General features: G+C 37.5%; 1 protein-coding gene across 4 annotated transcripts in view; it reads right to left on the bottom strand.

The window, feature by feature from the left end:
- Positions 1–2,040: 2,040 nt before the first annotated feature.
- Meis1 (Meis homeobox 1) overlaps positions 2,041–27,732 on the bottom strand; it is a 146,152-nt gene continuing 120,460 nt past the window's right edge. For 2 of the 4 annotated variants that reach the window (XM_013022568.1, XM_013022567.1), the window contains 4 exons: positions 27,217–27,293; positions 7,258–7,316; positions 5,787–5,876; positions 2,041–3,284 (listed from right to left, as the gene is read on the bottom strand). In XM_013022568.1, the coding sequence (XP_012878022.1) occupies positions 3,001–3,284; positions 5,787–5,876; positions 7,258–7,316; positions 27,217–27,293 (510 nt within the window). In that variant the 3' untranslated portion in view covers positions 2,041–3,000. Of the gene's footprint in view, positions 3,285–5,394; positions 5,491–5,786; positions 5,877–7,257; positions 7,317–27,216; positions 27,294–27,732 lie in introns of all 4 variants that reach the window. The other 2 variants (XM_013022570.1, XM_013022569.1) reach the window with 2 other exon arrangements.

Here is a 27,732-nt window from a genome sequence, read left to right as displayed (position 1 = left end):
TCATCGTACCAAAAAACACGATTTAACCCACCCACCCTCCTTACATCCTAAAATAAAAACTGAAAGAAAAAAAAAAGCAGATACAATGGTATGCCCTTGTTTAGAGGAGGGCGGTTTGTTTTTTGCCTTTTAAGAAGCATCAGAAACACTCTCGACACCTCTATTATTTCCCTCCTTCGGATAAGTGTCCTCAGTCACCTCTGAGCTGGCACTGAAATTTACAAGAGGAAAAGCTGAAATACCCATACTAAGCAAGGAGGGTGCCAGGCAGAGAACCAGAAGAACTTCCTGGAGTGAACTTCCCTCAGGATTGTCACATTGAGTTCACCAAAAACAACTTGTTTTATTTTGCCTAATTCCTGGGCATTAATAAGCATGCTTCTTCACGGCCTCCACATCCCCGCCCCCTCTCCTCTCTTCACTAGCACCCCTTTCCCCCCCTCCGGGGAATCAGTCAACCTCTCCCCGCTCTCTCCTACCCTCTCTCTTATTCCCCTCCCTACTTCTCTCCCCCCCTTCTTTTCCTCCCCCACTGAGCCAGAGCCTGCAGAAGAATAAAGACTGAAAATAACCAACTCACCCCGGCCAGGGCAGAGGAGGAGGGGCAAATGGACGGTTCGTTTATGAAGTTTATTATTAATTTTAAAAGTAAATAAATGGTTGTTAACTGCTAGTAACCACCTATCAAAAGGGAATGATTTCACTTCATGTGGACTACTTATGTAGTCCAAGAATTGCCACTGGGTCAAAATAGGAAATTTAAACAATCCCATCGAAGGGGTGGGGGCAGGGTGGGGGGCAGCCACGCCTGCTGGAGGTCTAGTCTCCATCTCTCAGGACATCCACGTGCTCAGAAAACAGTCCCCATAAACAAAAGGTGAGAGAGCTTGCTGCTGCTGCAGCAGGTGAGTCTGGCAGTCACACACCACCTAGTAAAGTCAGGCTACAGCTGGTTTCTCTTTTCAAATGGAAAATGGAATTGCTGAGGGCGGGTTTATAGGGTGACACCAGGCCTGAATGTCAGGCTTGAGTTTAAGGTGCTCTCCTGCCAACCATCCTTTGTTTACAAAGCAATCGCTTCCAAAAAGCCTGTTTTTTAAAAATGAATTTGCCCTAATTAAAATATTTGTATATTTGCCTTAGCTTTGGGAAGCACTTTTTTATAGCAGTAATTTTATTTAAATAAAATTATAAGCTATTCCCGCTTAAACATGTTATTTTGTACCATTTAGTTGGCTGGCATGCAGAAATTCTGTACAGCTGTTCTGGAAAATTGGTTAATAACCAGTTTTATCCAATGAGAACATAGAGCATATTTATAAAAATTAGATTTTGAAGTCTGGTCTCTTCAATTTCACTTAATTTCCTAATAAACATATACTGCTCATCCTAGGTAACATCCTTAGTAAAAGATGGAACTCTGTGCTTCATGCTCACCATTATGTACAAGAATAATTTCACTGATGTAACATGAATAATTTTGTTGGATGTGATCTGAGTCTACAGTCAGTTTAGTGCCTGTAGGCCTCAAATTTGCTGATATTAGGGGTTCATTAAGTCAGCTTAAAGAAATCAGTGGTCATTAGTAAATAATTTACTTTGTGGTTAAAATTTTCAAATACATATATGGCTTGGGGAGCTAAAATTAATTGCTGTCTTTACTGCATTAGTCATTAGAAATTTGGGGGGGCAGTAAACAAATTTTTCAAGCAGTGGAGTCAGCATGACAAAAATAATCTTGTTTTTATTTTAGATTCAGATTTCATTACTGCACTCAAACAACTACAACTGGGCTTGGAGTTATTATACAATCCAAACTGTTTCCCGTCAGAAACACTAAGACTCAGTGTGCAATGATTGTTATTAATAATTAGCTCCTTGGTTTCTTGATAGAAAAAGGCTATCAACAAGCATTTGTTTATCGACAACAAAAAGTATAATTAGCTTATCCCACTTAGTAAATCTTGTATGCATGCCAACTCATACCAAACTGCTACTTTTACAAAAAAAAATTGCAATAATACAGTTCATTTTTTCCAGTCCTTTTTGCACAAAATTTATTTACAATGTCTACATAAATGCTCCAAGGTGGGACTATGGAAAAATACACACATGACCGATGCTTTGCTCAGAAATAAAGTCAACATATTAAAAATAAATCTTCAGTCTATGTTTTTGAGCTGCATAAAACAGGAAGTGATGTATAAGGTGGTGGTTGTTGTTGCATGAGGACAATGATGGTTGATGTGACAATTAGGCTTCTAAACACACGGCCTTTTGGTTTCCATGCCTCCTCCTACCAGTCTCCTTAAACACTGCCTGCAACAGCTGATTAATCATTGTTGATGACTGCAGTTTTTCCCATCCTTCCCGATTTACATCTGTTCAGGCCAATTCAAATATGGTGAGTAAATGAATTAGACATGCAAATTCAAGCCCCAGGCTAGAGAGAGGGAGAGAGAGGAAAAGAGAGAAAGAGAAAGAGAGAGAGAGAGAGAGAGAGAAAGAGAGAGAGAGAAAGAGAGCGTGCGCATGGCTGAAATCCTAGGCAGGAAGACAGATTCTTCCGCCTGATAGTTATTTTAATGCTCTAAAAATCCTGCAAATCAGACCTTCCTGTCCCTTGCAGGATAACTGTAAGGCTTTTTAATGTAAGGAGGCTTCTGGAGGAAGTGAAGAGCTATGGAAACAACACACATAGTGTGGAAAAATTTCACATTTTTTTTTAAAAAATCTATAAGAAACAACGTAATATGGATAACAGTATAATAGCATTTACAATATTTCACTCTTTGTTCTTTTAATGTCTTATATAGTTATTTCGCATGTCCCCCAAATTGACTTCCGTTGGTATTTCCTGCTTTTTTTAAGAGTCCCTATGAAGAATTAGGGATGCTCCTTGGTCCAAAGTAGATGCCAAGAAAGGAACTCCACAGTCATTGCAGAAAAAAACATGATTTGAAATCAGTCACCATTGCAGACAATGCATATTCCCTTAAGCTACTGAGCATGAATGTCCATGACTTGTCCACTCATTGTTGGGTCTCCTGTATTAAGAACCGTGGGGCTTGATGCTGACATTGGCATTCCAGGGTGGGGCGGTCCTCCATGCATCATCACTGTTGGGTGGTGAGGGTGTCCAGGAATGTACGTATGCATGGGGGGCGCATGACGCAGCTGAGCAGGATGGGGGGGCATCTGGGGTTGGGTATAACTTGGCTGTCCCATACTCACACCCATTGGACCACCCCGGGCTATATACTCCCCTGGCATACTTTGCAGCCCTGTAGAAATTCAAAAGAAAGAAACAAAAAGAAAAGATTATGAAAAAGCAATCGTGTGGTGTAGCTATGGCAATCCTAGGAAAGCCAGGGGACATTGAGATTCGGGGAACATGGCTTTTTAAAGTATTCTTTTGGTTTGTGTAGAAGAAAGTGAAAGGAGAAACATCATGCTGAAAACTCACATTTTTGCCACCATTGTTAGGGTCCTCCTATCATGATCTTAGTTATTTCCAGGGATAAAACTGTTATTAGAGATCTGGTGTAAAGAATCACTTTGTCTGCCCCTCCCCTCCAAAAAATATTCTCTCTCAAGAATATACTGCTCTGCTCACCAAACATCTCAGACAAAGCTCAACTAGACAGGCTCACAAAGGATGATTACTTGGGAATTCTCCTACACTTGTAAAAGTAAAAAAAAAACTAAAAAGAGTTATCAATAAATTCCTTCCACATGGTTTCTTAGAGCTGGGAGGGAGGGTGGGGAGAGAAAACCTTCACAAAACTCTGTCCACCTTACAATGATTCTGAGAACAATAAGAAAAATTGGACCTAAAACAATACCCCTCCTGCTTTGAGGGGGCCTCTTGTCTTCTGCATGGATTGCTATAGTTGATGGAAACTGACAGGTGTATTGTTTCTGAGAGCTATAAGCTCCATAATCATCAAGGGTGAAAGGCATAACGCTATTGCTAAGTAGGTTCAATTGGCTTTAGTTCTAAGTAATAGTGCACTGTGAATACGATGAACACCTTCGAATAAGGTCTCCAGGCTCTAGCAATGAATGGCTGCTTAATCTAGCCTAAAGGAACATTTTTGAACTAATGAAAATTGCTTATAAAATATACTGTACCCACAGCTCTTTAATCAAAAAAGATGATAATATTTTTTGTAATAACCTATTAATTTAATTGGTCACGAAGCATAAAATACATCATTTAAATTTAATTGACCCAGAAACTAAGAAACAATATTTAAATTAACTAAGCTAGAGAATTCCATGATGAGGTAATAAGACTGTTGCATTCCCCAGCTCAATGGAATGTTTTCAGAGCTAATTGTTAAACTTATATTTGACTCTCACCCAGAGAAGACCAACCCATACGAATTATTACCCTTGGCCTCCACTGTGATTTTAAATAGTGCGTTAATATAAGTAGAGACACAACCAAGACTCTGAAATCACCCCTTTTAATTTCAAAAACAAAGCAGGAGCAATGTTATTAGGGGGTAATTTAGGAAGTGAACAAGAGCTCTGGTGTTCAAAACAGTTTTACTTGTTTGAACTCGAACTGCTAAGCTATCTTTTTAGAAAAGAAAACGCAAGAGTGAGAATCTGGGACGGTTTTCCTGGGCCCACTTCACTAGGCCTGCCACTGAAGATTGCATTAATGATCTCTATTTTTGTATACTGAATAAGTCAAATCCATTTGTCACACTGCAAGTGATGGCATACTTAATTTGGATATAGTCAATTAGCCTGGGCTAAGCCCTGCAGCCTGCTGCGCACACCTCTATTTTGTATTCTCCCTTTTTCCATTGCCACACGTAATCCCATTATGATGGACAGACAAAGGAATAAACTAAGAAAAAAAATCAAAGTTTAGTTGACTGAAGCTAAAAAATATGCCTTTACTTACCCCTAAGTAAAGCTTGTGTTTATTTTACCTAAAAGAAGTCTCTGTTTGGCTTTTCGGTGTCTTGCAGGTTAGTGTAGCAACGTAACTCATGCATCAACTGCGGTTAGACAGATTTATGACACTTTGGGGACATGCTCTTTCCTCTCCTTGCACTGCTGCAGACTGCTTACATTTTGCAAATCAGTCTGTTGCTATGACAACCCACTCCCCCCACTGCCTGACTGTTTCTTGTTTTGTCATGTGGTCAGTACTGTACAATAGCAACACACAGGATAAATGTACATCATACACCGAATTTAGAAGCTTAAAAGCCTGATCAAAACCAAAGGAGAAAAATGAAGGAAGCCAGAAAGAGGAGTTTTCATGGAAAGGAATGAACAAGCATGAAGCTATGGGCAAGGAGAATATGAGAAAATGCAAGAGGAAAAATATTCCTAGGACAAAGTGAAAACAAAGACCCCATTTGTACTTACTTCCCCCTGGCTTTGCGATTGGTTAACTAGATGAAGGTTACATGTAGTGCCACTGCCCCTCCATGCCCATATTCATGCCCATTCCACTCATAGGTCCTAGAAGGGAGATAAAAATCCAAGAAGAGGCCAGAAAATGAGCAAAGTCAACAGATAGTGCCAAAAGACCCTTTAAAAAACCAGGTTCTAGAGGGTTGAGAAACAGTGAGATCTTCAGCGCATAAAGATCCTGGCTTCCCCATTGCAGTAACTTAGATGCATAGATGGCAGGCAAGGCAAGACAGGCAGCTTGAGATACAGCAAGGGTGAGGTGGATTTACCTGTCCTGGGGACGCAGGGGGAGTTAAACGCTCTTGGAGTTAAACTGGAGAAACTAATGCAAAACAAAGTCTTACCTGGTGCTCTGATTCCCATGTGTTGCTGGCCGTCCATTACAAAACCTCCCATTGGCTGTCCATCAGGGTTATAAGGGGTTCCTTGACTGACTATAAAAGTGCAGAACACAGCTTCTTAATGATAGACTCCAATTGAGAAAGAAAATAGCCAGAGATAGACTAAGAGAATACACCAGAGAAAGACAGAGAGAACATACTACACCAATATCTTTTTAAAAAATCATTCCAAGTTAATTCTTCTCAGACCAGTTTTATATGCCTCAGTGGCTTGACTTTTAAGATGTTATGTTCAAAGCTGGGCACTGGTGGCTCATGCCTGTAATCCTTGCTACTCAAAAACCTGAGATCTGAGGATCATGGTTCAAAGCCAGCCTGGGCAGGAAAGTCCTTGAGACTCTTCTTACCAATTAATCAGCAAAAAGCCATAAGTGAATCTGTGGCTCAAGTGGTAGAATATTAGCCTTGAGGGAAAAAAAAACCCTCAAAGACAGAGCCCAGGCCGAGTTAAAGCTCCAGGGCCCGTGCGTGCACGCATGCACACACATGTGCACGCACACACACGCACACACAAATGTTACATTCAAAGAATAGCTAAGATACAGACATCTATTCACTTTTTGTAGTCTGGGGGTCCCTCGGAGTATGGAAAGCAAAAAGTTACAGGAATGTGACCCAATGTGTATTGACTTCATGTTGATGTTAACATAGCTTTCAACAGTGCTCTCTTAAGAGATGAAATATTTTCATAAGTTTAGACCCATAACTCCCCTAGTAAATATTCTTCTTGTCCTTCCTGGCATATTATAATACAAAAACAAATTGTAAAGTTCAGGATTTTAAAACTAAACTTAAATCTAGTTTTAATCTCTAAATTTAATCTTTAAATTTAAAAGTTCATACTAAGAAGGCATGAGAAATAAGAATTGCGTATTTATATGACTACCTGAATCTCATGTTTTAACTGTACATGAAAAGCTGCTTCAGAAGTAAGCTGCCTTGGGTTATTAAAGCACACAAAAGCTCTACCTCATTGAATGTCTTTGAACTTTACTGAGTCCCACAAGCGATCCTGACCCCTTTGCCCTTTTGACAGGTAATAAAGTTTACAGCAATTCCACACCAAGCCATGCACCAGGGAGTGGTCATAGTAGCAGAAAGAGCTGGGAAGGCAAACTCAGGGAAAAAAATAACATTAATATATTGAATGTGTACAAAGAATATTGTACCTGAGTATATGATTTATGAGTTACTTTTCTCCATTGGCTTTTTTCCTCCCCTACTTTTGCCAAACGTTTTGTAATGATGTTAAATTGATTAGTGTTGTTATGAAACGAAACTGGTTTAATTTTCATTGCCAGGCGCTCCTAGTACTCACTCCCAGTTTATTTACCAGGTAGCAGACCTCCCGGTGAATGGCTTGAGGATGGTTTTCGCTTGCGTGACTTGAATACAGTCACTATAGGGGACTTGCCTGCTCGATTGGACTGGTCTATCATGGGCTGCACTATTCTTCTCCGGGCATTAATAAACCTGTAACCAAGAAATTAAAGCAAATCATTATTCATTCCTTTTAAAAGAAACACAAAAGCTGGAGGAAGAGGCAAAGATGAATCATAGTGAGGAAAAGGTAGATCCTGGCAGAATAGAACTGCCTTCTTTCTCTGCCCTGTTTCACATACTGCAAAACCTATAACCTCCGTGACCTTTGAATACAAGGCTTGGGGTTTCTGAGTTGATTTATGTTTGCCTGTTTTACCACAGTTGGACACTTCCATTTCATCTTTTCATGGGGGAATTAGCAGAGTTTTCAGGAAACAATGCTAGCCACCACTCTTTTCAATTGCAAAGGGTGGGGGGGGGGATTTGGTAGAGGAACTGAGATGCTCATGAGTGCATCTGTTACCTCTCCAAATTAGTGACATTTCAATCTCAAGCTCTCTGAATTCTTCCAGCCCCCCTCCATTCTTTAACCAAACCTCCCCTACCTTTTACAAACCTAATTCTATTTTAATGCCCACTATTAAGATAATGAACAGGGATGGCAGCACACCATCAAGTAAGAGAATGTCTGGAGTTTATCACCACTAAAACTCACACTGCTGAGGACTTCAGAGAAATGTACTCCTTGTAGAGATTTCTTCAGGTGGCTTTTTTTTTCTTTTTATGCAAAGTGTGAGGTCAAGGCAAGGTCACAGCTATGTAGTAAATGAACTTACACTCTTGGTTTCGTCCAGCTACTACTGAAAATTTATAAACATCTTATTAAGACACTTAAGTTCTTAATAAGACTTTTTTGGTATCATTATTTTTGTAGCCCCTTCCAAAAATAATGAGGTCACTGGGATATTAACATATGGCTCTCCAAAGCCATGCTCAAGAGATTCTAACTCTTAGGATCCATTTGTATTGTTAATAAGAATTACATATCAAATATAGGACATATTAGATTTTGAAATAGTAAATTGCTTTTAGTTCCCAATTCAAATTTGGTGTATTCAAAACTAAACAGGATTCTAGAAACTAGAATGAAAAGTTTAACAATGCACTGTTAATGATTAAAGGATCAACAGTCCAGTATGAATTCAAGTCTATATGGCTGCCCACTTTGAGGAAAGTTTCCTAAAAATAAATGATTGAACACATAAGGGCAGCTTCCACTGGGTGTCCATGATTCACATACGTAATCTGAGAGATTCCAAGAGGCTGAGATCTGAGGACTGAAGTTTGAAACCAGCCCCAGCAGTAAAGTTCCAGAGACTCTTACCTCCTCCAGTCAAAGAAAACCCAAAAGCCAGAAGTGGAGATGTGGCTCAAGTGGTTGAGTACTATCCAGCTATGAACAAAAAACTCAGGAATATCACCTATTCCCTAAATTCAGGCCCTAGGACCAACACACTCACACACACACACACACACACACACACACACACACACACACACACACGCACAGAAAAATGAAAAATGAAAGAAAGAACAGTGCTTTGTGACATTTTAAAGATTCTCAATTTCCAATATCCTGCATTTTCTTATGTATTTTTTTGTCAGTTGTGGGGCTTGAACTTGGGACCTGAGCACTGTCCCTGAGCTGTTTTTGCTCAAGGCTAGCACTCTACCACATTGAGCCACAGTGCCACTTCCAGTTTTCTTGTGGTTAATTGAAGATAAGAGTCTCACAGACTTTCCTTCCTGGGCTGGCTCTGAACCATGATCCTCAGATCTTAGCCTCTGGAGTAGCCAGGTGCCACCAGCACCAGCTTTTCTTATGTCCTTTCATTATCTGAGAAGTAATTAAAATAAATGATGAGCCTAGAATCTAACTAAAAGATGCACTATTGGTGCTTACACTTTTTGGCATATCTATCTATCTATCTATCTATCTATCTATCTATCTATCTATATTAGTTCTGATATAAGTCCCTGAACTGCTAATAAAAATATTTAAAACACAGATCTACAACAAATTGTGTTGCAAATCAGGTTATCATTATCTTGTATAAACCATGAAAATTGGAATCATGTGAGCAGAAGGTTAGATTAATTCTCCATTCTCATTATAAGCACAGGTGTAGCAGTAACACCATGTGAAATAACCAATTAAAATGAAAAAAAATCTGCTTTTTCATTAGCTGCCTGCACTGCATGACCAATTAGAAAATTACTTAATATTAATATCCTGCATAACCCAAAAGTAATTTTCATAGCAACTAACATAGGTAAGAAAGCAAACCCCTCAGCTCTTTAAATGTGGTAATGTTCATATGCTGCTCTTACAAGAGAGTGACTGTTATCTCCCTTTTAAAGCACAATAATATTTTAAAATATCATTCATACTACTTACCTAGAGTTAAGAAGAATCATTTTTAACAGGTGAAAAGCCAAGACTCAGAGAAATTAAGTGACTTGAGATCACATGTTACCAAAGAGGCATTAATAATTGACACATGGCTGGCAAACAGTCATGAGTATGCTCCTTTCTAATGCCAGGAGCAGAGCATGAACACTGCTATGCTACCCATCTAGAACATTCTGGACTAAACTGCTATCAAAATACTAGCTAGTTTTGAGCCCCTTATCACTGGGAGCAACAAGGAAAAGGCATGACTGTGAACATCTTCCAGATTGGGAATTTTGATGACTTACACTGCTTTTGTATATAGACAGAGACAAAGCTTTTTAAAAAAGATTCATTGAATCAATGTATAGATATTTCATTTTGCTTTCTTTACCCTCATACTTGGAGACTTCCATGGACCAACGCATAGTAAGCAACTGATTCAGGTTTGGGTCCAGGACTATACAACCCATATACTCACAGAAAAATTATAGAAAAGTTTTGGAAAGATCTGTAACAACATCTAAGTTGGTCACTGATGTGAGTGTTCTCTCTACACTATCCCATCAACCTACTGCTTCTGCTGGGCTGTTCTGATGGCATTTCACTAGCCTTCCATTCCATCTTGGGACAAGGAAAGCTGTTAGAAAGCCCTGCCTTAATTCATCTCCAATCTTTCCACAATACAACTCCTTGAGGTAATTACACAATTCTAATCTCAGTTTCTTAGGCTAGCCTTCCATATGTTTGTGTGTGTGTGTGTGCACACGCGTGCACAAACATACCCACGCTCGCACGTGCACCAGTCTTGAGGTTTGAACTCAGGACCTGGGAGCTGTCCCTCAACATTTCTGCTCAAAACTAGAACTCCACCATTTGAGCCACAGGTCCATTTCTGGTTTTCTGATGGTTAATTGGAGATAAGAGCCTCAAGGACTTTGGGGGGGGGGCGGAAAGGGGGGTTTGGCTTCCTCAAATCTCAGCATCCTGACTAGCTAGGATTATAGCTGGAACCCAACCCCCTTCTAAATATTTAAATATACTCATCATGCCCTCTAAGTTTCTGGTTTCTTTTCCCCAGGTTTAAGCATCCCAGAAGTTAAGCCCTTCTGGTATTACTTACTACTTACTATTGGGCTATTCTCTGCTCCGTTTCCTTTAAAAGTTTGCATGGGACAACACTAATCACACTTTTTACATGCCTCCTGTGATCCTCCACGTAGAGGGCAGAAGCCTTACCACAGCCTCTCAGCTAAGTACCCACATGTTCTTAATGCTATTTGCTTCTCTTTGGGTAGCAAAAATTATTTTTTTTAATGGCTACCACAAGTTTAAGAAACTCATAGCTTATGTGGATATCAAGGTAGGAATCCTTTATAAAACAAAGTTAAAACAGAAATGCACATTATCTAAACTGTTTGATTACACTGATAACTCTACACAGATGCTATTTTTGATGCTTTTAAAAAATTCAGTGTAATAAAATATTATCAGTACATATAAAACACTGAAAGTTCTGAGAATACTACTGAATTACAATTCCTATATTATTACCTGAGGTAGTGGTAGACATCTTTATCTGAAAATTACAAGGTATTTTATTTTCTAAAACAAGCCAACCTTTTTTTTTTATTGTAACACCATCTCAACATTTGACTTTTCCTAATGTATTTCTAACCATCACACTCTACTTCAAATATCTCTTTTTGGAATTAGGCTTCATACAGCAGAGCCATGTGTTTAGATGGCTTCAGGGGTGAATTCAGATACAAAAACATTTTCCTTCTAGGCAAAGTAATAAAATGGAATTCTTGCTCCTCCCACTATAAGTCAAATGGAGGTCAGTTCCCCCATCCCTCGATCTGTTTAAATAAACTGGTCCAGCTGTTTGTTTCTACAATGCCCTCTGACCTGTGTCTCATCTTCCCTGCTTTTGTGACAGAATGCTTTACTCTTCATTGTGGAAGAGTCTAAGTTATAAGGAATTTTCTAAACACTACCCCCTTCCAAAATAACTTTAGGTTTGATGCAAACTTAAATGAACATATTTCCTTCTTGAAATGCTATTGTTCTAAAAGGCTGATTTTTGTTAGTACATGTGTGTATGTATTCAGAAACCACAACCTTAGAATTTTTCCCCATTGATAAAATCTTTTTAAGAAGTTCATTGGTATAAGATACAAGAGAAAACTGAGAAATTTATTATGGATATCCAAATGCAACATTGCTGAAAAGCCGATGTAGAACATCATAAACACATGACAATGTGAGTTTTGCTTCTTGTATACAGATGGTTGCACACCTTTCTATAATAGACTGTAATTCAAATTTGGTGTAAACTGGCATTTTAGAGAAAGCAAACCTTTGAGTTAAGTATACTTTAAAGGTTAGAAAATGTCTGTTTGCCTTTCTATATTGCATTCTTAACATCAAGGTATATATTTCTAAAATTCTATTTTGCTTTGGAATCATTATCTTCATTTATGAAGTATTTTTAAAGAACTGGAGTCTTTTTAGGGAAAGGGCCTGTTAGATAATTGGTTAGTTTATGACTTTATTCCATTTTCATATAAATTGAAATATATTCTTTTAAACTGAGTTCCTTATACAAAATCTAGTTTTTAGAAGGAGAAAGGGAACATTAGAAGAACAAAATATCGCCAAATCTAAGACCTGGGATCATCTAAAAATTGAATTTTATTTTTTATCTATTTAATTTTCTTATATATTTTTTATAGGAATCAGACAAGAAGGAAAAAAACAGGGGTCTCAATTACATCTTTAAAAAAACTTTGCTTTTGTTTCTTCTTTGTCACTTAAAAAATATATTTCTGTTCCTTTTGTCTTGGATGTAAGTTTATCTGTTTGGGGGAGGGTGTGGGGGAGCACAGAAATAGTGAGACAAAGGTGAGCACACGCAGCAGTGATACTCAACAGACACTATGTTGAAAATGAACTATATAACTTGTGGGGGAGGGGGCTGGGAGGGAAAACCTGTGAGAGAGAGGCGGAAGAGATGACACTGTTGAAAAAGAAATGTATTCATTATCTGGCTTATGGAACTACATCCCTCTATACATTACCTTCACAATAAACAAATACATACATACATACATCATACATACATACATTTTTAATTGGAAGTTGTGCTTTATTCCTTCTTTTTTTACTCCCTAGGTTTTATCATTAGACTTAATTTTTTTTTCCTATTCTGCTAATTCTACTAATCTCCCTTTGCACTAATCTTTGGATAGCTCAGTGATTTTCTGAACAATATCTGGTAAAACAGCTTTCTGACACTGACCTTTAGCCTTCAGTTTATGCTCTGCTTCTTGCCCTGTTCTCTTCCCAACAAGCTGGGTTGCTAAATTCAGTTTTTCCTTCTTGAGAACCAGGAGGAGTTCACTCGGCATTTGCTAAAAGCCAAAACACAAGATACAGCTCCCCAATTCTAAAGTCAACATTTCCCACATCTCTTTCTCTCCTGGTGTAATTCTCTGTAATACTGATAAAAGCAAAGAAAAATCTCTTGCTCACTTTGCATTTTATCTTTACTCAATTTTGTTCCTCAGTGTTTACCATTCTACTTACTCACTGATGATTAAGGGAGTTCACAGTTAGTAACTTTGGCATGTTATAGAAGTCAGTAAACCACATACAATCAAACTGGTTTTGTTTCCAAACAAGGATGTGTTTCTCCATCATCCATCTAATCCTTTTTGCCAATGAGGCATAGAGAATAGTCAGCAGTATGGTGGTGAACATATTTAAGTATGGAGAAATATAACTTTCTAGCACTCTCATATACCCAAATAGACAAAATGATCAGCTATTATGGAAATACTTCACTAATCAGGAAGCTATATCAGTAGAAATGCCTTCTACACTTACACCATCTATTAAAATATTCATTATAGTCATGTTTGATCAGCATTTAAATATGGTTATAAATACCTGCATACATATTTAAATACAATTAACACCTTGCATTCTTAAGTATAATTTAAGTACCAACACACTCTGCATGTACTATTCTCCATTAGTTAAAAATAAAAAAGCATGTGCCAAGTGCTAGTGGCTCATGTCTGTCATCATAGGAACTCAGGAGGCTGAGATTTGAGGATCATAGTTCGAAGCCAGCCTGGGCAGGAAACTCTTATTTCCAAACAGTATCAGAAAAACTGAAGTGGCTCTGTGGCTCAAAGTGGTAGAGCCCTAGCCTTGAGCAGAAATGGCCTAGAGTTCAAGCCCCATGACTAACAAAATAATGAAAAGGACATGTACATGTTACACATAATGGTGTATAACTTATGTTAGGTAATTCCTAAAATATTTTTCATTTTAAAAATTAAGTTTCTTGAGAAAATTTGAAATATAAAAATTCACATTGAAAGTCACTGAATTCCAAAATTTTGTTGATTTATCCCAGAAATACTTAGCACTTTTTGTATCATGGCAATTTAAATCAAACTATATGGACATTGTTTTAAAGTCAGGACTCTTTTTTTTTTGGTCGGCCGTGGGGCTTGAACTCTGGGCCTGGGCGCTGTCCCTCAGCTCTTCAGCTCAAGGCAAGCACTCTACCACTTGAGCTACAGCACCACTTCCGGTTTTCTGGTGGTTTATTGGAGACAGGAGTCTCACGGTCTCTCCTGCCCGGGCTGGCTTTGAACCACGATCCTCAGATCTCAGCCTCCTGAGTAGCTAGGATTACAGGCGTGAGCCACCAGCGCCCGGCTAAAGTCAGGACTCTTTAAGGTAGATTTTATAAACAAATCCTCAAGGAAACAATTCTAGCTATCTCTCAAGTAACTCTGTTCTTTTAGACAAACAAAACAAACAACAACAAAGAAAAACACTAATTGCAAACCTCTTATGCTGGCATTTGCTTATTAGACTTAAAGATCTATAACTGGTGTTATTCAGGATCCAAGACATTCAAACATCCTTTTTTTATAAAATAAAATTTCATAAAACATGATTTTAAGACGCTAAAGAAAGCTGACTCAATCTCAAGTCAACCCTTATGAAATCATGGTTTTGGCACCTTTTCCTAGTTTCTTAACCTCCTCCAGGATCTGGCAATTCTAAAACTGCAATACTACATCATCTGTGTGTCTGGGGTTGGGGAAGGTGGAGAATGGCCATGGGAGGTGTGCAGACAGGTGGGAATAAGGGAGCGCAAGCTCTACTCTCTACCCAGTCTAGAAACACAATACCATATTGCTGTTTGCTCATATCACAGGAAGCCTATCAGTCAGAGATCTGAGAAGGCTTCCTCTCTTTAGCAATGCTGAGGGTATTTGCTCAGTTACTCTAGAAAGAGCTGAAGTTTTCTAGCACAATTGAGGAAGTTAATTATATATGTGAAGTTTCTAGCCAGGCACAGGTGAGCCATGCCTATAATCCTAACTACTTAGGAAGCTGAGATCTGAGGATCGGGGTTCGAAGCCAGCCTGGGCAGTGATAAAGCACTAACCTTGAGCACAGAGAAGCTCAGGGATGGCTCCCAGGACCTGACTTCATAACAAAATCCATGTATTATTGTGAACTTGAGACACTGAAATAATTTTGATATAACTCATCATTGGGTATACATTACAGAAAATTCTTCTTGTAAAGGAATGTTATAATGAGTTTTTGTATTCCAAAATTTTGGGGCTCCCTAAAGGGCTTCCTTTGTGGTGACCTGAATTCCAGGTACTAGTGGGAATCTGAGTCATGTCTCTATTTCATTTGCCACTACTTGCTACCGTCTACACCACTGACACTTGGGCTCCAAAGTTAGTGGAACAAATGGTGTAGATATCTTACTAGGCTTAGCAAACAAACAAACAAAAGTACAGAAGTTAAAGTTAGCTTAAATACCCATTGACGTCGAGTATAGGTTAGCAGATTGGTGTTTATGAAATATTTACTTAAATATGATAATTTGCCACATAGGAGTGTGTCTGACCTCACAAATATAAACAATTAGCATTTGCTTAAGTTACATGCATTTAAACTGATTTAACACAATGTATAAGCAATAGGTTAATGTACCAAAACTTCATAATGAAAATGCTAAAATAGCTATAATATCAAAAAGAATAAATGTGTCTCCCATTGGTTTCAAACATGAGCCATTTTTTTTCACTTAAATTGCAATTTTCCCATATTCACCAAAAGTCAATAAAATCACATTGAGCTAAATATCATTTATGCATTACTGAATAAATATACTTACTTAAAGCAAATCCTGGTTTTCTGCCAATCTCTAAATAGGATGAGTAGGGAAATTATCATCTAAGCTGGAACAGTTTTCACAGTGAAGGAACACTATTAATAAGGATGCAGGGCAATTGACACAAACCATGAGTGTCCCAGGAAATTGGGATGGATGCCTATTCTAATCATTAAATATACATTCACTTAAAGGAAGTTTGTCCTGACCAATAGAATAATAATCAGTCTCAGCTATGGAAAGTGTTACAGAATCCCAGCCCCATCTTAGAGCACTTCTAAGCTCTTTGCTTTCTCTATTTTCTTTTCTTTAATTGTCTTAGCTCCCCAAGTCTTCACCAACCACACACACCCCATTCCCTTCTAGAGTCTCCACTCATGCTAAGAAAAGATTTTTCTTTTTTCAAATTTAGCTTGCCATCTAGTTTCGCCTGGTCAAATTTAAGCTATCAAATGGCCCAATGAAAACAACTGGACTTGAATAGGTATCTGTGTCTATTCCTCAAAATGTTTACTGTAACTTCTTTCTCATCTAGTAAAACTTGATCTAGGCACAATGTAATCTATAATAGTATGTATGTAGTCTGTTTACCCATATACCACATATTCTAAAAAGCAACTATCTCTCAATTAGGATTTGTGGAAAAATCTCTGAAATAAGGAAGAGAGGACTAACAAAATGATTTCCTCTTGGGAGCTGTCAAAACTTTGGAAAGTGATTATGGCATCAAAGTCGCTTTGGAGAACCTTTACAGAATTTGCATTTCATTGCTGGGTTGCTGTTTTCAGTCTGACTGAATTTCACTCACCTTTGTCAAAACGATTGCCATTGGCAGGGAGAGTTAGCAGTACATACTGAGAAGAGCTTGGGAGCTGAGTGCCAAGCCTGCCTCTTGCTAGCTCTGAGATCACAGCAAGTATTTAGATAGTGAATCTCCATGACCAACGACTTAATATTCATGAGAAGTGTTTTGCATATTGTAAAATCTAAGACAGGGGTTTATTGGGACATTGTTATATATTGTTTTATATATATATAATATTTGTGATTCTCACAAATATATAATAGTAAAAAGGCTTGTCCATTTGCAGCAACAAAAGTAGAAACAACTTGAGATCTCATTGGTGAATGAATCACCAAATATGTTAAACACATACAGTGAAGCATTTCTCAATCCCGAAAAGGGATGAAGAACCAGCAATCCATGTTACAGTATGGATTACCCTTGAAATTATGTTAAATAAAAAGGAGCTAGTCACAAATGTCCACATACTATATGATTATATTTTTGTGAAATGGCAAGAATAGACAAATTTAGAGACAGAAAGCAGGTCCATGATTGAGGGCAAAGAGAAGAATAGGAGAATAGGAGAAGGAACTAATAGCTAATGGGCACGGGATTTCTCTTTATGATAATAAAAAAAAGTTGTATGTTTGACTGACAATGGTTGCAAAACTCTGTGGACATAACCACACTCAATGAGTTATGCACTTTAAGTGGTTCAATTGTATAGTTTTTGACTATATCTTCATAAATTTATCTAAATGTAAACATATGATGGTAGAAAGGAGGAAGTGCTCAGCTAGGAACCAGTCTTGTCCCTGCCTCTAATTAGCAGCTCGCAGAGTAACATGGTAGGCAGGGCCTCATCTGTCAAAGGATGCATAAATTCCCACCTATGATTAGTACTCTGTAGTTCTGTAGCACAAGGTCTCTAAAATTTCAAACCATTTCAAAAATCACCTATTCCCTTGTTACTTGCAATTTCAAAAGAAATAATATAATGACAAACAAAATTTAATTCTCAATATGCTCTTATTCTTTTAACATTCCATTGACTCAGAATGAATCTGATATGTTCCTTCTGGTTGCCCATCCGCAGCTCCTCCTTGGCCCTGACAAAGGGAATCCCTGCCATAACCTAGGTACCTTCCCTTCTGTAAATTCTTCTGCCAGGTGACCAGCCGTGAGGGCTGAGATCTTATATCTTTTGGACATGTACAATTCTTTCCGTTAGCTTTCTCAACATCTCATACCCTCTGCCCTTTCCAAGTACATATGAACTCTGACCTAAAGTAGGGATCAAATAAAGTCAACCACCACAGATGCTCTAGTGATATAGGCCAACGAAACCTTTAAACCAGACTACAGTCTTCAAAACTACTGCTTTTCATTTGATTCAGCATTGTGGAGTAAAAATACTGAAAATTTAAATATATTTAACTTAATGACAGAATGTGTTTAATTTTTGTCCCTAGGCAATATATATACTGCTCTTTAAGGACAAATTAAATAAAAGTTACATTGTGAAGCCATATCTAACCAATGTCAAGAACTTCATCTTTGGCCTTAGTTAGGACCCAAGATCACAAACCTCCATGGCTGTGAAAGAGTCAACATGTTTGAGAAAGGAAATATTTTTCCCTTCTTTGGCGACAGGATCTAATCTTGTTAGTCACCAGGATAAAGAAGGAAAGAGACCTCTCAAAGATGTCAGGATACATTAAGATGTTTTGCTTATTTGTTATTGTTCAGGTGTGAGATATATGATAGAATTATTTTTCCCTACTAATGGACCAGACCAAAAGTTCTGCAGATATGAAAATAAAACAGAGGAAAATCATTACTGATTACAAGGCCATTGAATAGCACAGCCTTCTATACCAATGCCTTTAATGTCTTCTGATATGTTTCTTCTATTTATCGATGTCTCCTTTCCCCTTAAAATTAACAATAAAGCAGAAGATAACCCTAAGTCTCTACACAAAGTCCCACAGAGCCATGTAGACCGGATCTGAGATAATATTCACCTTCAGAAAACACTTCCTTCCCCTGAGCTCTTGGATTCACTCCATTTTTAAGAAAGCTGTTTTATTTAACAAGGATGCCACATTTGCCCCGTTTTTTTTAAATATTTCAGGCTGACTTTTTAACCACTCAAATATGCTGTTTGTTTTTTGAGGGTACAGCCTGAAGCAAGAGGATGATGTAAGTGAGAGGAGAGAGAGGGTCTCTCTGGGCACTGCTCAATGTTTCAGTGTTTAATGGTTAATCACCCAACACCAGCCTCAGCAACTGTTGACACAAAATAGGTGGAGATCAGGTCTGTGCAAGCAGAAAATACCAGAAAGGCAAACTATATGTAAACACACTTAAGACAGATTTGACAAGAATAGACCTAAACCAGACTTGCTAAGAAACTACTCACAGTTAAAGCTTCAATGCCCCTTGTAACTGAGTCTATTTCTCCTTGCAAGACAAAGAGTAACATTTAAAAACCCAAATGCATTTACAGGAGACAGCTGGGACATTTGTCCCCTTGATTCACACAGTATGAGTTTCAAGTCTGCTCCTATATGCAGGATTTATGGAATGGAATATGATTCTCCCAGGTATACTTGGAGTGGTGCCAAATGAAAGAGAAAAGAAAAAACAAAAGAAAGAAACAATACAACGACAATTCAAAAAGTTATTTCTCCTGACCTATAAAACTCATACAAAGAAGCAAATGGATAATGCTTAAACAGTCTTTTAATCTTATCTAACTGACACCTGACAACCCATTACTTATAGATTATTAATGCATGCACTAAAAAGTTTGTCATGTACAAAATTACTAGAGGAAAAGATTGAATGCCTGAGGATAAAACAAATTTTTCTGTACAATAACTTCAGAAATTTCAAGCCTATTATCTGTCAGGCCCTTCACAGACTTCTTGTGCATTGTTAAAAACAACTGATTTATCTTTATTATGAATCCAAAAATGACAGCGCACATGTTTTTCATGTCTTCCGATAATGTTTAATTTCATCTTGTTTTTATTTTACACTGTTTGATTTGCTTATTTAAAGTGAAGAAAAGTAACAAGTTTTTAATTAATTTCCTTGTTTGTCTCTATATCAAAGTGATGTATTTTCTCTACCTCTGGAGTAGAGGTAGAGAAATCAGTTCAGTTTCAGAAACTTTGCCTTACTACTTTCATCAAGGAAATCTCCACACACAATGAGAAAGTAAGGGCCGGAGAATGCAGTCGTAATACTCAATGTAAATCAGTACAAATGCAGCTAGGAAACTTGAGAGGATGGGGGAACTTCGGAGAAATGGGGGAGAGAGGGGTGGCATTGATCAAGACGCATTGTACTGACACGTTGAACTGAAATCCCTTTGAACAACTACTTAAATACCATTTTCCAAAGGAAATTGTCACATCATCTAGAATATCAGAGCTCTAAGAGGCTGGAAGATACTGGCTAATTAGTCTGACTGTCCATGTTAAACTAGAAGGTGCTGCTATCCCTGGAGATAAAGGGACTTGTACAAGGACACACTTTTTACTGGTCAGTAATGGGGAGGACAGATGTTTGGAACCCAATGTTCATTCCCTCCCCTCACTCCCTCACTCTTGCTCTGTGTAAAGATTACATTGTCACAAAGCTTACAAGGGAACTGCTTCTTTGCCACCTGTAGAGTGGAGTTCCTCTACCTTGTCATCTGCATCCTACCCTCCCTTCTGAAGTGCTCCCAATGCCTGGGGAGTCAAGTTTGCTCTATGTGGTTGCATGACACATTCAGAACTCTTTCCATTTCTCTAAACAGATACATGTGCCCAGACAGTGAAAACAACAAATCTAGCTTAATTAAGACTTGGAACAAACTTTACTAACCCACACCCCACATTCAAAGTCAACCACCAGGTCACTGATTTAATTGTCTGAAAGGAAGGAATCACAGGTATTCAGAAACCTTTCCTTCACGATGGATTTATCAGTCTTAGGACTCATTCAACTCTGGGTCTCACTTGAAGTCTACAGCTAGAAGGTCCTGAAACATCCTCAGATGTATTTCTTAATTTTGGGCCTGGTGTTCTTGTCTTATCTTCCTGAAAAATCTCTAAAGCTACCTTTGAATACAAGCTTGAAGGGAAAAAAAAAGTTCCATAAAACTATTGGAGCTTTGAATTTACCATAGTACCACATCTCAGACTTTCCCATTTCTATTCTCACCGAGGCTCAAGGCAGGCTACAAGAGATGGGGGCTTCCATGCAACACATGGAGTCAACAGCCCCACTTTTTAAGGGGTTTCCATTTTCAACAGTACTAAGATGTGATGTTACACAGTGGGGAAAAGCTCTAAGGAAACTTGGGGTGTAACCTTTCCAAGAGCGTGTATCAGTTGGTCTATAGAGTCATTTTCAAAGAGGATGGTTTGCTAGAAAATTTTAAATCTGCAAACAAAAGTGGCCTCTCTGCTGAACTCCTAAAATTCTCTGACCTGACAATACCTGAAGGTTTCTAAACTCAGAGCTCTTTTCCCTGCAAGCTATTTGCTCAGCTTTCCTAATAATACCCTACCTGCCTGGCGTCTAGCCAGCCCTGTCTCAGGCAATATGCAAGCTAAACATTTTTTGACTGATTTCAATATTTTCTTATGAGCAACTAGACAGTATTTTATCTAGTGAGTATTACTGATTGCTATAATCTAAACTCTGAGCAAGTGTCTGTAAAGGTAATATTATTAGAATTGACACTCCAGGTGAGAAGCACAGCAATTAACTGAGCCTTAAAGAAGAACAACATATTCTGAAACGTTCATAGGAGTTAGAGTGTGTATATTTTCCCCTCCTTTAAAAAAATACTCTACCTCTTACTCCTGATCAATTAGCAAGTCTACTTTAAATGTAAGTCACAGTTAAATTCTCCAGAGAGAAAACTAAAGCACCTGCTTAATAAAATTATTTTTTGTGTGTGAAGTTGTTGTGTCCCTAGGTGGTTTCTAGGCAAGAAAAGTCACCACAGCACTTTTGTTCTTTAGTTAAATAGCAAATAGGTGACCCAGTGATTTTGCTGTGTTCACTGGTATATTTTTTTTTTTTTACATCTGTTTCCCTTGCTTTTGTGTCATGCCTCTGTTTAGCTTTATTGACAAAACAATCTGTGCCTAATGTTTAAACAACATCCGTAAAATGCATTATTAAATTATGTTGGAAGAAAAAGCAGAACAATTCCATGAAACCCCCTGACCCCTATTGATTTTTAGATCTCAGAAGTTGAAAGGATAATTTGTGAATGCTTTAACATTTACATCTAAACAAGTACCTTTATTTATAGAATCTTTGATTACTTATAAAAGTATTTGCTGCATTATTACCATAACTCAGAAGGAAACTTGACCTTTAACTGTTGCATCTGTTTAATAAAGGAGATCAAATAATTTTTAAAGAATATGTTCACATTTTTACCTGCCAGTGGAATAAATCTCTAAGGACAACATGCTTTTTCCTCACTGGTAATAAATGGGAAGTGATGGCTGAATGCTTCATAGTTTTAAAGGCAATAAATGAAGAAAGAAAGATCTGGAATGTGCCCCAATCTGAGATCTGTAGACATAATAGTTCTGAACAGTGTCATATCAGATGGTATCTGGAAGCATATACATCCTATGGATGGAAGGTGACTTTTCTGTCTATACATATACTATATATATATCACATATACTTTTCACCTAAAAACTATGTCATCTTCTCAGAGAATAAAACAATAATTATTGAATACCTGGAAAGGATTTGGATAAAAAGTAGTAAAAAAAAAAAAAAGGAACTGTAAAATATATTCAATGTATCCTAGACCAGCTCTCCACTGAGGGGGATTCTGTGGTATCCAGCATGTATTACATGATCATAAGGAGAAAGTTTTCATCACAGAAACACCAGATCTGCAGTACTTGTATGAAATATACCAATAGATAAATAGAAAGTTTGTACTTGACTATTCAACACTCAAAATTTTAATACTAAAAAAACCAATGTAAGCTATTCAGGAGAGGAAAAAAAGAACCAAGTATTAACTATGTGTATTAAATATTGAAACATGTAAATAATTATCTAGTCCCCAAATTTAAAATTGTACTTGTATAAAACAAATGGTCAGCATATTAATATTGTTTTCTCTGCAATATATCACAATAAGTATTTGTCATAACCACCATATTAATAAAAAACAAAGAGAAAAACAAATGCTACTGTTTACTATTTTTGAATACACTTATAATTAGGGAACAAAGTAGTAAGAATACATAAATTTATGGTGTGGGCTATTTTTTTTAAATGATTATGCTTTAAATCTGTCTACTACCAGATATTAGGTTGAAATATTTAGTCAAGTTTCTTATGGAAATCTTTTTTAGATACACAGCTATCTCATATAAACTAAATAATTGATATAAAAATGTTTTTACCAGATTGTTTGCATACTTGCCCTCAATCCTCAAAAAACTTTTTGGCATAAACTTAGCCTACATTGTCTCGTCTAATAAATTTCCCATTTCCCATTCCATCCCAAGGCCCAAGTGCCATAAATAATGCTGGTCTTTTTTTTCTTTCTTTCTTTTTTATGTCAGTTGTGGAGCTCGAACTCTGGGCCTGGGCGTTGTTCCTGAGCTCTTCAGCTCAAGGCTAGCGCTCAACCACTTGAGTCACAGTGCCATTTCTGGTGTTCTAGTGGTTAATGGGAGATAAGGGTCTCATGGACTTTCCTGTTGGGGATGGCTTTGAACCGTGATCCTCAGATCTCAGCCTCCTGAGTCACTAGGATTACAGGTGTGGACCACCTGTGCAATGCTGGTCATTTTAAGATTTCTTTTTTCTGTGTTTTTGTTTTGTTTTGTTTTCTGATGAGTACACCAAATGTGAGTCATCGCAATTACTTTTTTTACTCCAAACTTTCTCTTAATCAAATCTGTCTTGTTTTACATTGAAATTCTTCCTTTTCCCCATCTACCTCAATCCCCATCTACCTTTAACCTTAGCTGATGTAGGTTCCATTAATCGCTTATGTCAATGAAAAGGTGTTAAAATGGGCTCCATGAAGGAAAGAAAGTCATTACCACACACCAACTTCATGTCTCATTTTTCAGTGGGAGCTCAGTTCAGCCAGGGTTCCTATGACAAGCTAACAACTAGACATGAATTTATATTTTGACTTACATATCGTGTGCTTCAATACATTATGTTGCTGCCAATAATTATGACTGATCTACACCCAACCTGCCCTTCAGCATTTATGAAACCGCTTCAACAATGACTCACAGTTCACACAAAAATGTACATGTGTGTTAACAAGTTTTACGAAATCCAAGAAGAAAGACATCCATTTATTTTTTTCTTAAGTTGGGCTCAATGAAGTGAAGGCAAAATTTTAAAACACCAATGATGATTTTTAAAAATTATTATTTCTAGAAGGAAATAACAGCAAGATTGATGCCCTCACAGGAATGCACGCTCTCAAATAAACTTCATGTAATTTTTATTATAATAAAGTAAGAAGAAATCTACTCTATAATTCCACTGGTGGTTAGCTTTCTTTTTTTTTTTTTAAATGAAACTTTATTATTATTATTATTTTTTTGGGTTCAGTTGTGGGGCCTGAACTCTGTCCTTCAGCTCTTCAGCTCTACCACTTGAGCCACAGCGCCACTTCCGGCTTTTTTCTTTTTGCTTATGTGGTGCTGAGGAATTGAACCCAGGGCCTCAGGCATGCAAGGCAAGCACTCTACCACTGAGCCAACTTCCCAGCCCTGGTGGTTAGCTTTCAAATAGGCCATATCTTTGGTTTCAAAATGGTACCATGTGGTTATCCCCCCTTTTGTATTGTGTCTCCTACTCAGACCCAAACTTTTTTTAAAATTCTATTGTTATTATTATTACAAGTATTATTCTATTACAAGTAACTTGAGGGTATGGGTAGAGTTGGGACTGATAAAGGGACAGCATTAATCAAGATGAATTGTGCTTATCAGCTGATTTGTAAAATTGAAACCCTTTGTACAATTACTTAAAGATAGTAATTTAAAAAAGAAAATTTGGATGTAAATGAATAAGCCATTAAGATCACAACAAATGTGGTGATGCCATTACTCTCCACCCTTCAGGAAAGTGATGAGGTGCAAAGAAACAGCTACTTCTAAGTCCAGAAAGGACAAGGATAGAAAAATCACCTCCTATATAGTGCCCGGTAAGCACCAAATTGCATTTCTCTGCCAAATAACAAAAGAAAAGTGATTTTTCAGTTATAGATCTGTACCTAATTGAATGTCAGCATGAAGCTTGAAGTCTGCATCTATTTTGAAAATTTATTTTATGGAGTTACCACTTGTTTTTAAAAAAAAAGGTATTTTCTTCTTCCCTTCTCCTTACAAAAGAAAGAAAGTCAGATTGTGATCATTGATTGATTAAAAGGCCTGCTGATCTCCAGTAGAGATTGTATCTTGCAGGTAGAGAAAGGGTACTTCCAGCTGATACCTCTCGATCCCTGCATTCATAGGAAATAGTCCTTAAGATTGTGGGCCCATGGAAAGCAACTTGTAATTTATTCTCTAGTAACTATGTTTATGAATAGAGTTTGCTAGCAACATCCACAAGAAACAGAGATGGCATATTAGATAGATCACCTGAGCGGCAGCTCTTTAGTGCTCCTTAATTAGAGAGAGCTCGCCCTGCCACTCCTTTACCTTCAAACCAGAACATTTCCCAGGGAAATGCAATGTGTGTAATAGTCTTCGTTGTATAAACACTGGCTCATCATTTAAGTTTAAAAACAGTGAGTGAGTTTGGGTATACATATAAAGTTGATGGCACTTTTAAGAGTATTTCCCAGAACTTTTGAAAGATGAAGTTCAATATGAACAGTCTTGAAGATTAAAATACAAATGATATCATACATTCATAACCAGCAAGTAAAAAAAAAATAGGCGAACAAAACACCTTCACTGCAACAGAATTCCCGGTACCACAATTAGATATACTTTGCCTTTGCTGGGTTCCTGATGGCCTACTAAAAGGGCTGCAAAAATTGATCTCTCAGGGCTGTGGTAAGGTCATAGAAACTGATAACCCTTACAAGTAATGCTTATGTGAGTCTGTCTGTGTCTCGCAGATAGTGCACTTTGTAAATTAATCCTCCAAAGGCAAATATATTGTAAGTAGCTTGTTATCTCTAAAATACTAAATTGAAGAATACATGGGATTATATTGACAGAAATTACATTTTCTGTAATGGGGTTTAATATATCTGAAATCTCTCCTAAAGGCTCCCAGGCTCTCTAACAGAGAGGGTCTGTTAATGTAGGTATGATGGACATTGAGAACAAATTTATTCACCAAAATGGATTAAGCCATGTAATCAGAGACTCGGTAATATTAATCTTTGACACGTATTGAACAGAAAGACTTTCTGTCTGTAAACTGACATTCTCAGTTCACCCTTGTCCAGGCTTTGGTCTTTCTTGGGTTTTACTTCAAAGAGGATAATGTTTTTCCATCATCATATACACTGATCTAAAAATATTAGGACAATTAATTAGATACACTTAGTTTTAGCAGATATTAGATTTCGATACCCTTCAAAAATGACACTAGCTCTGGGTGATTATTGAAACCTGGCTTTAAGCACAATTCACAAAGGGCAATAAATCGTTCTTTCTCAGAGCCTTATTGCTACACTGCTATACATTCAGTCAGAAGATTTTTGGTTGGTTCTTGGTACATAAACTCAGCTTTGCCCCAAATCAGGAATTTAAGAAAGAGTATAACACAATCCTGAGGAACATTAAATTTTTAATCATTTCAAAGTAGAAATGTTGATTTTTTTTCAGTATTCTGGGGATAAAAGAAGAGAGAAGACTATCCTTAAGCGCATATCTCATGGAATTTAGTTATTTGGTGAATTAGAGCTGAGTGGTATCCGGTGCTGGTGGCTCACACCTAAATCCTAGCTACTCAGGAGACTAAGAGTTGAGAATCACAGTTTGAAGCCTGCCCGCCAAAGATGAGTCTCTAAGCTGGAAGTGAAACTATGGCTCAATTGGTAAAGCACCAGCTTTGAGTAAAAAAAAATGGTAAAGGACAGCCCTTTAGCCCCTGAGTTCAAGCCCCAGTTCCAGCACAAATAAATAAACACATAAAAACATAATTTAAAAAAACTTAAAGAAACCTAATATATGATGGTGCATTTTCATGTTTCTTAAAAAATAGAATGGTAACCAATGTTATTGATTATCCTGGAGCGAAAAAAAAAATGCCAAGATGAGTGACACCTTTTCAGAGTCTTCATGAATATGAATAAAACACATTCTTGTCTTATGCATAGAAGCTGCTCATGTACAAGGAAAGTGGAAGACTACACAATTCTTTCTTTTCCATGCCAGAAAATGTTTTCCCACATCAGTTGATAGTTTCATTTCACCTTTGGATCACCAAGCCACCAGGGAAGGCAGCAGCAGCTAGGTGTGGCTTCCTCATACAAAACATTAGCAATACTCTCTGTGGGTTTCCAGAAGAAGAAATGGATTGTGTGTCAACAAGTAAACAAATTACTTACCAATTGTTCACTTGAAGGATGGTGAGTCCTGTATCTTGTGCCAACTGCTTTTTCTGTTCTTCAGAAGGATAAGGGTGCTGAAAGAGAACAAAAAGGATATGTGTAGAGCAGGCAATATTTAGGCCATTTTGTCAATAACCTAAGTGCCTAGTCAAGTCTATAATTAAAGGTAAAAATGCTGAGGTGTGTCACTCTTATTAATGGAATACTACATCATCTAATTAATGGCAGTAAAAGACAAGCCAATTACAAAGATTAGTCAAGTGTATAAATAGCTACTTAGGATACTTGCAGAACCTTAATACTGAGTTTAGCCTTTAACAAGTTTATTTGTTGCAAGCCCAGAAAGTTGAGTATGATTGTGGCTGTGTTGTATAGGATTAAAATAAAGACAAGCTGGTTTTCACCATCTAAAAGCATACCACCTCAATTTCATAGTTTTATTGAGTTGAAGACTTCTAATGAAGTATTCACACAAACCATCTCAGCTGCAGCCTTCAGTATTTTAGTGTGATA

This window comes from Dipodomys ordii, unplaced genomic scaffold (genome assembly GCF_000151885.1).
Source record: "Dipodomys ordii isolate 6190 unplaced genomic scaffold, Dord_2.0 Scaffold63, whole genome shotgun sequence".
Lineage (NCBI taxonomy): Eukaryota > Metazoa > Chordata > Mammalia > Rodentia > Heteromyidae > Dipodomys > Dipodomys ordii.
The sequence above is the reverse complement of the archived record's forward strand: the minus strand, read 5'-3'. Positions and strand labels throughout refer to the sequence as shown.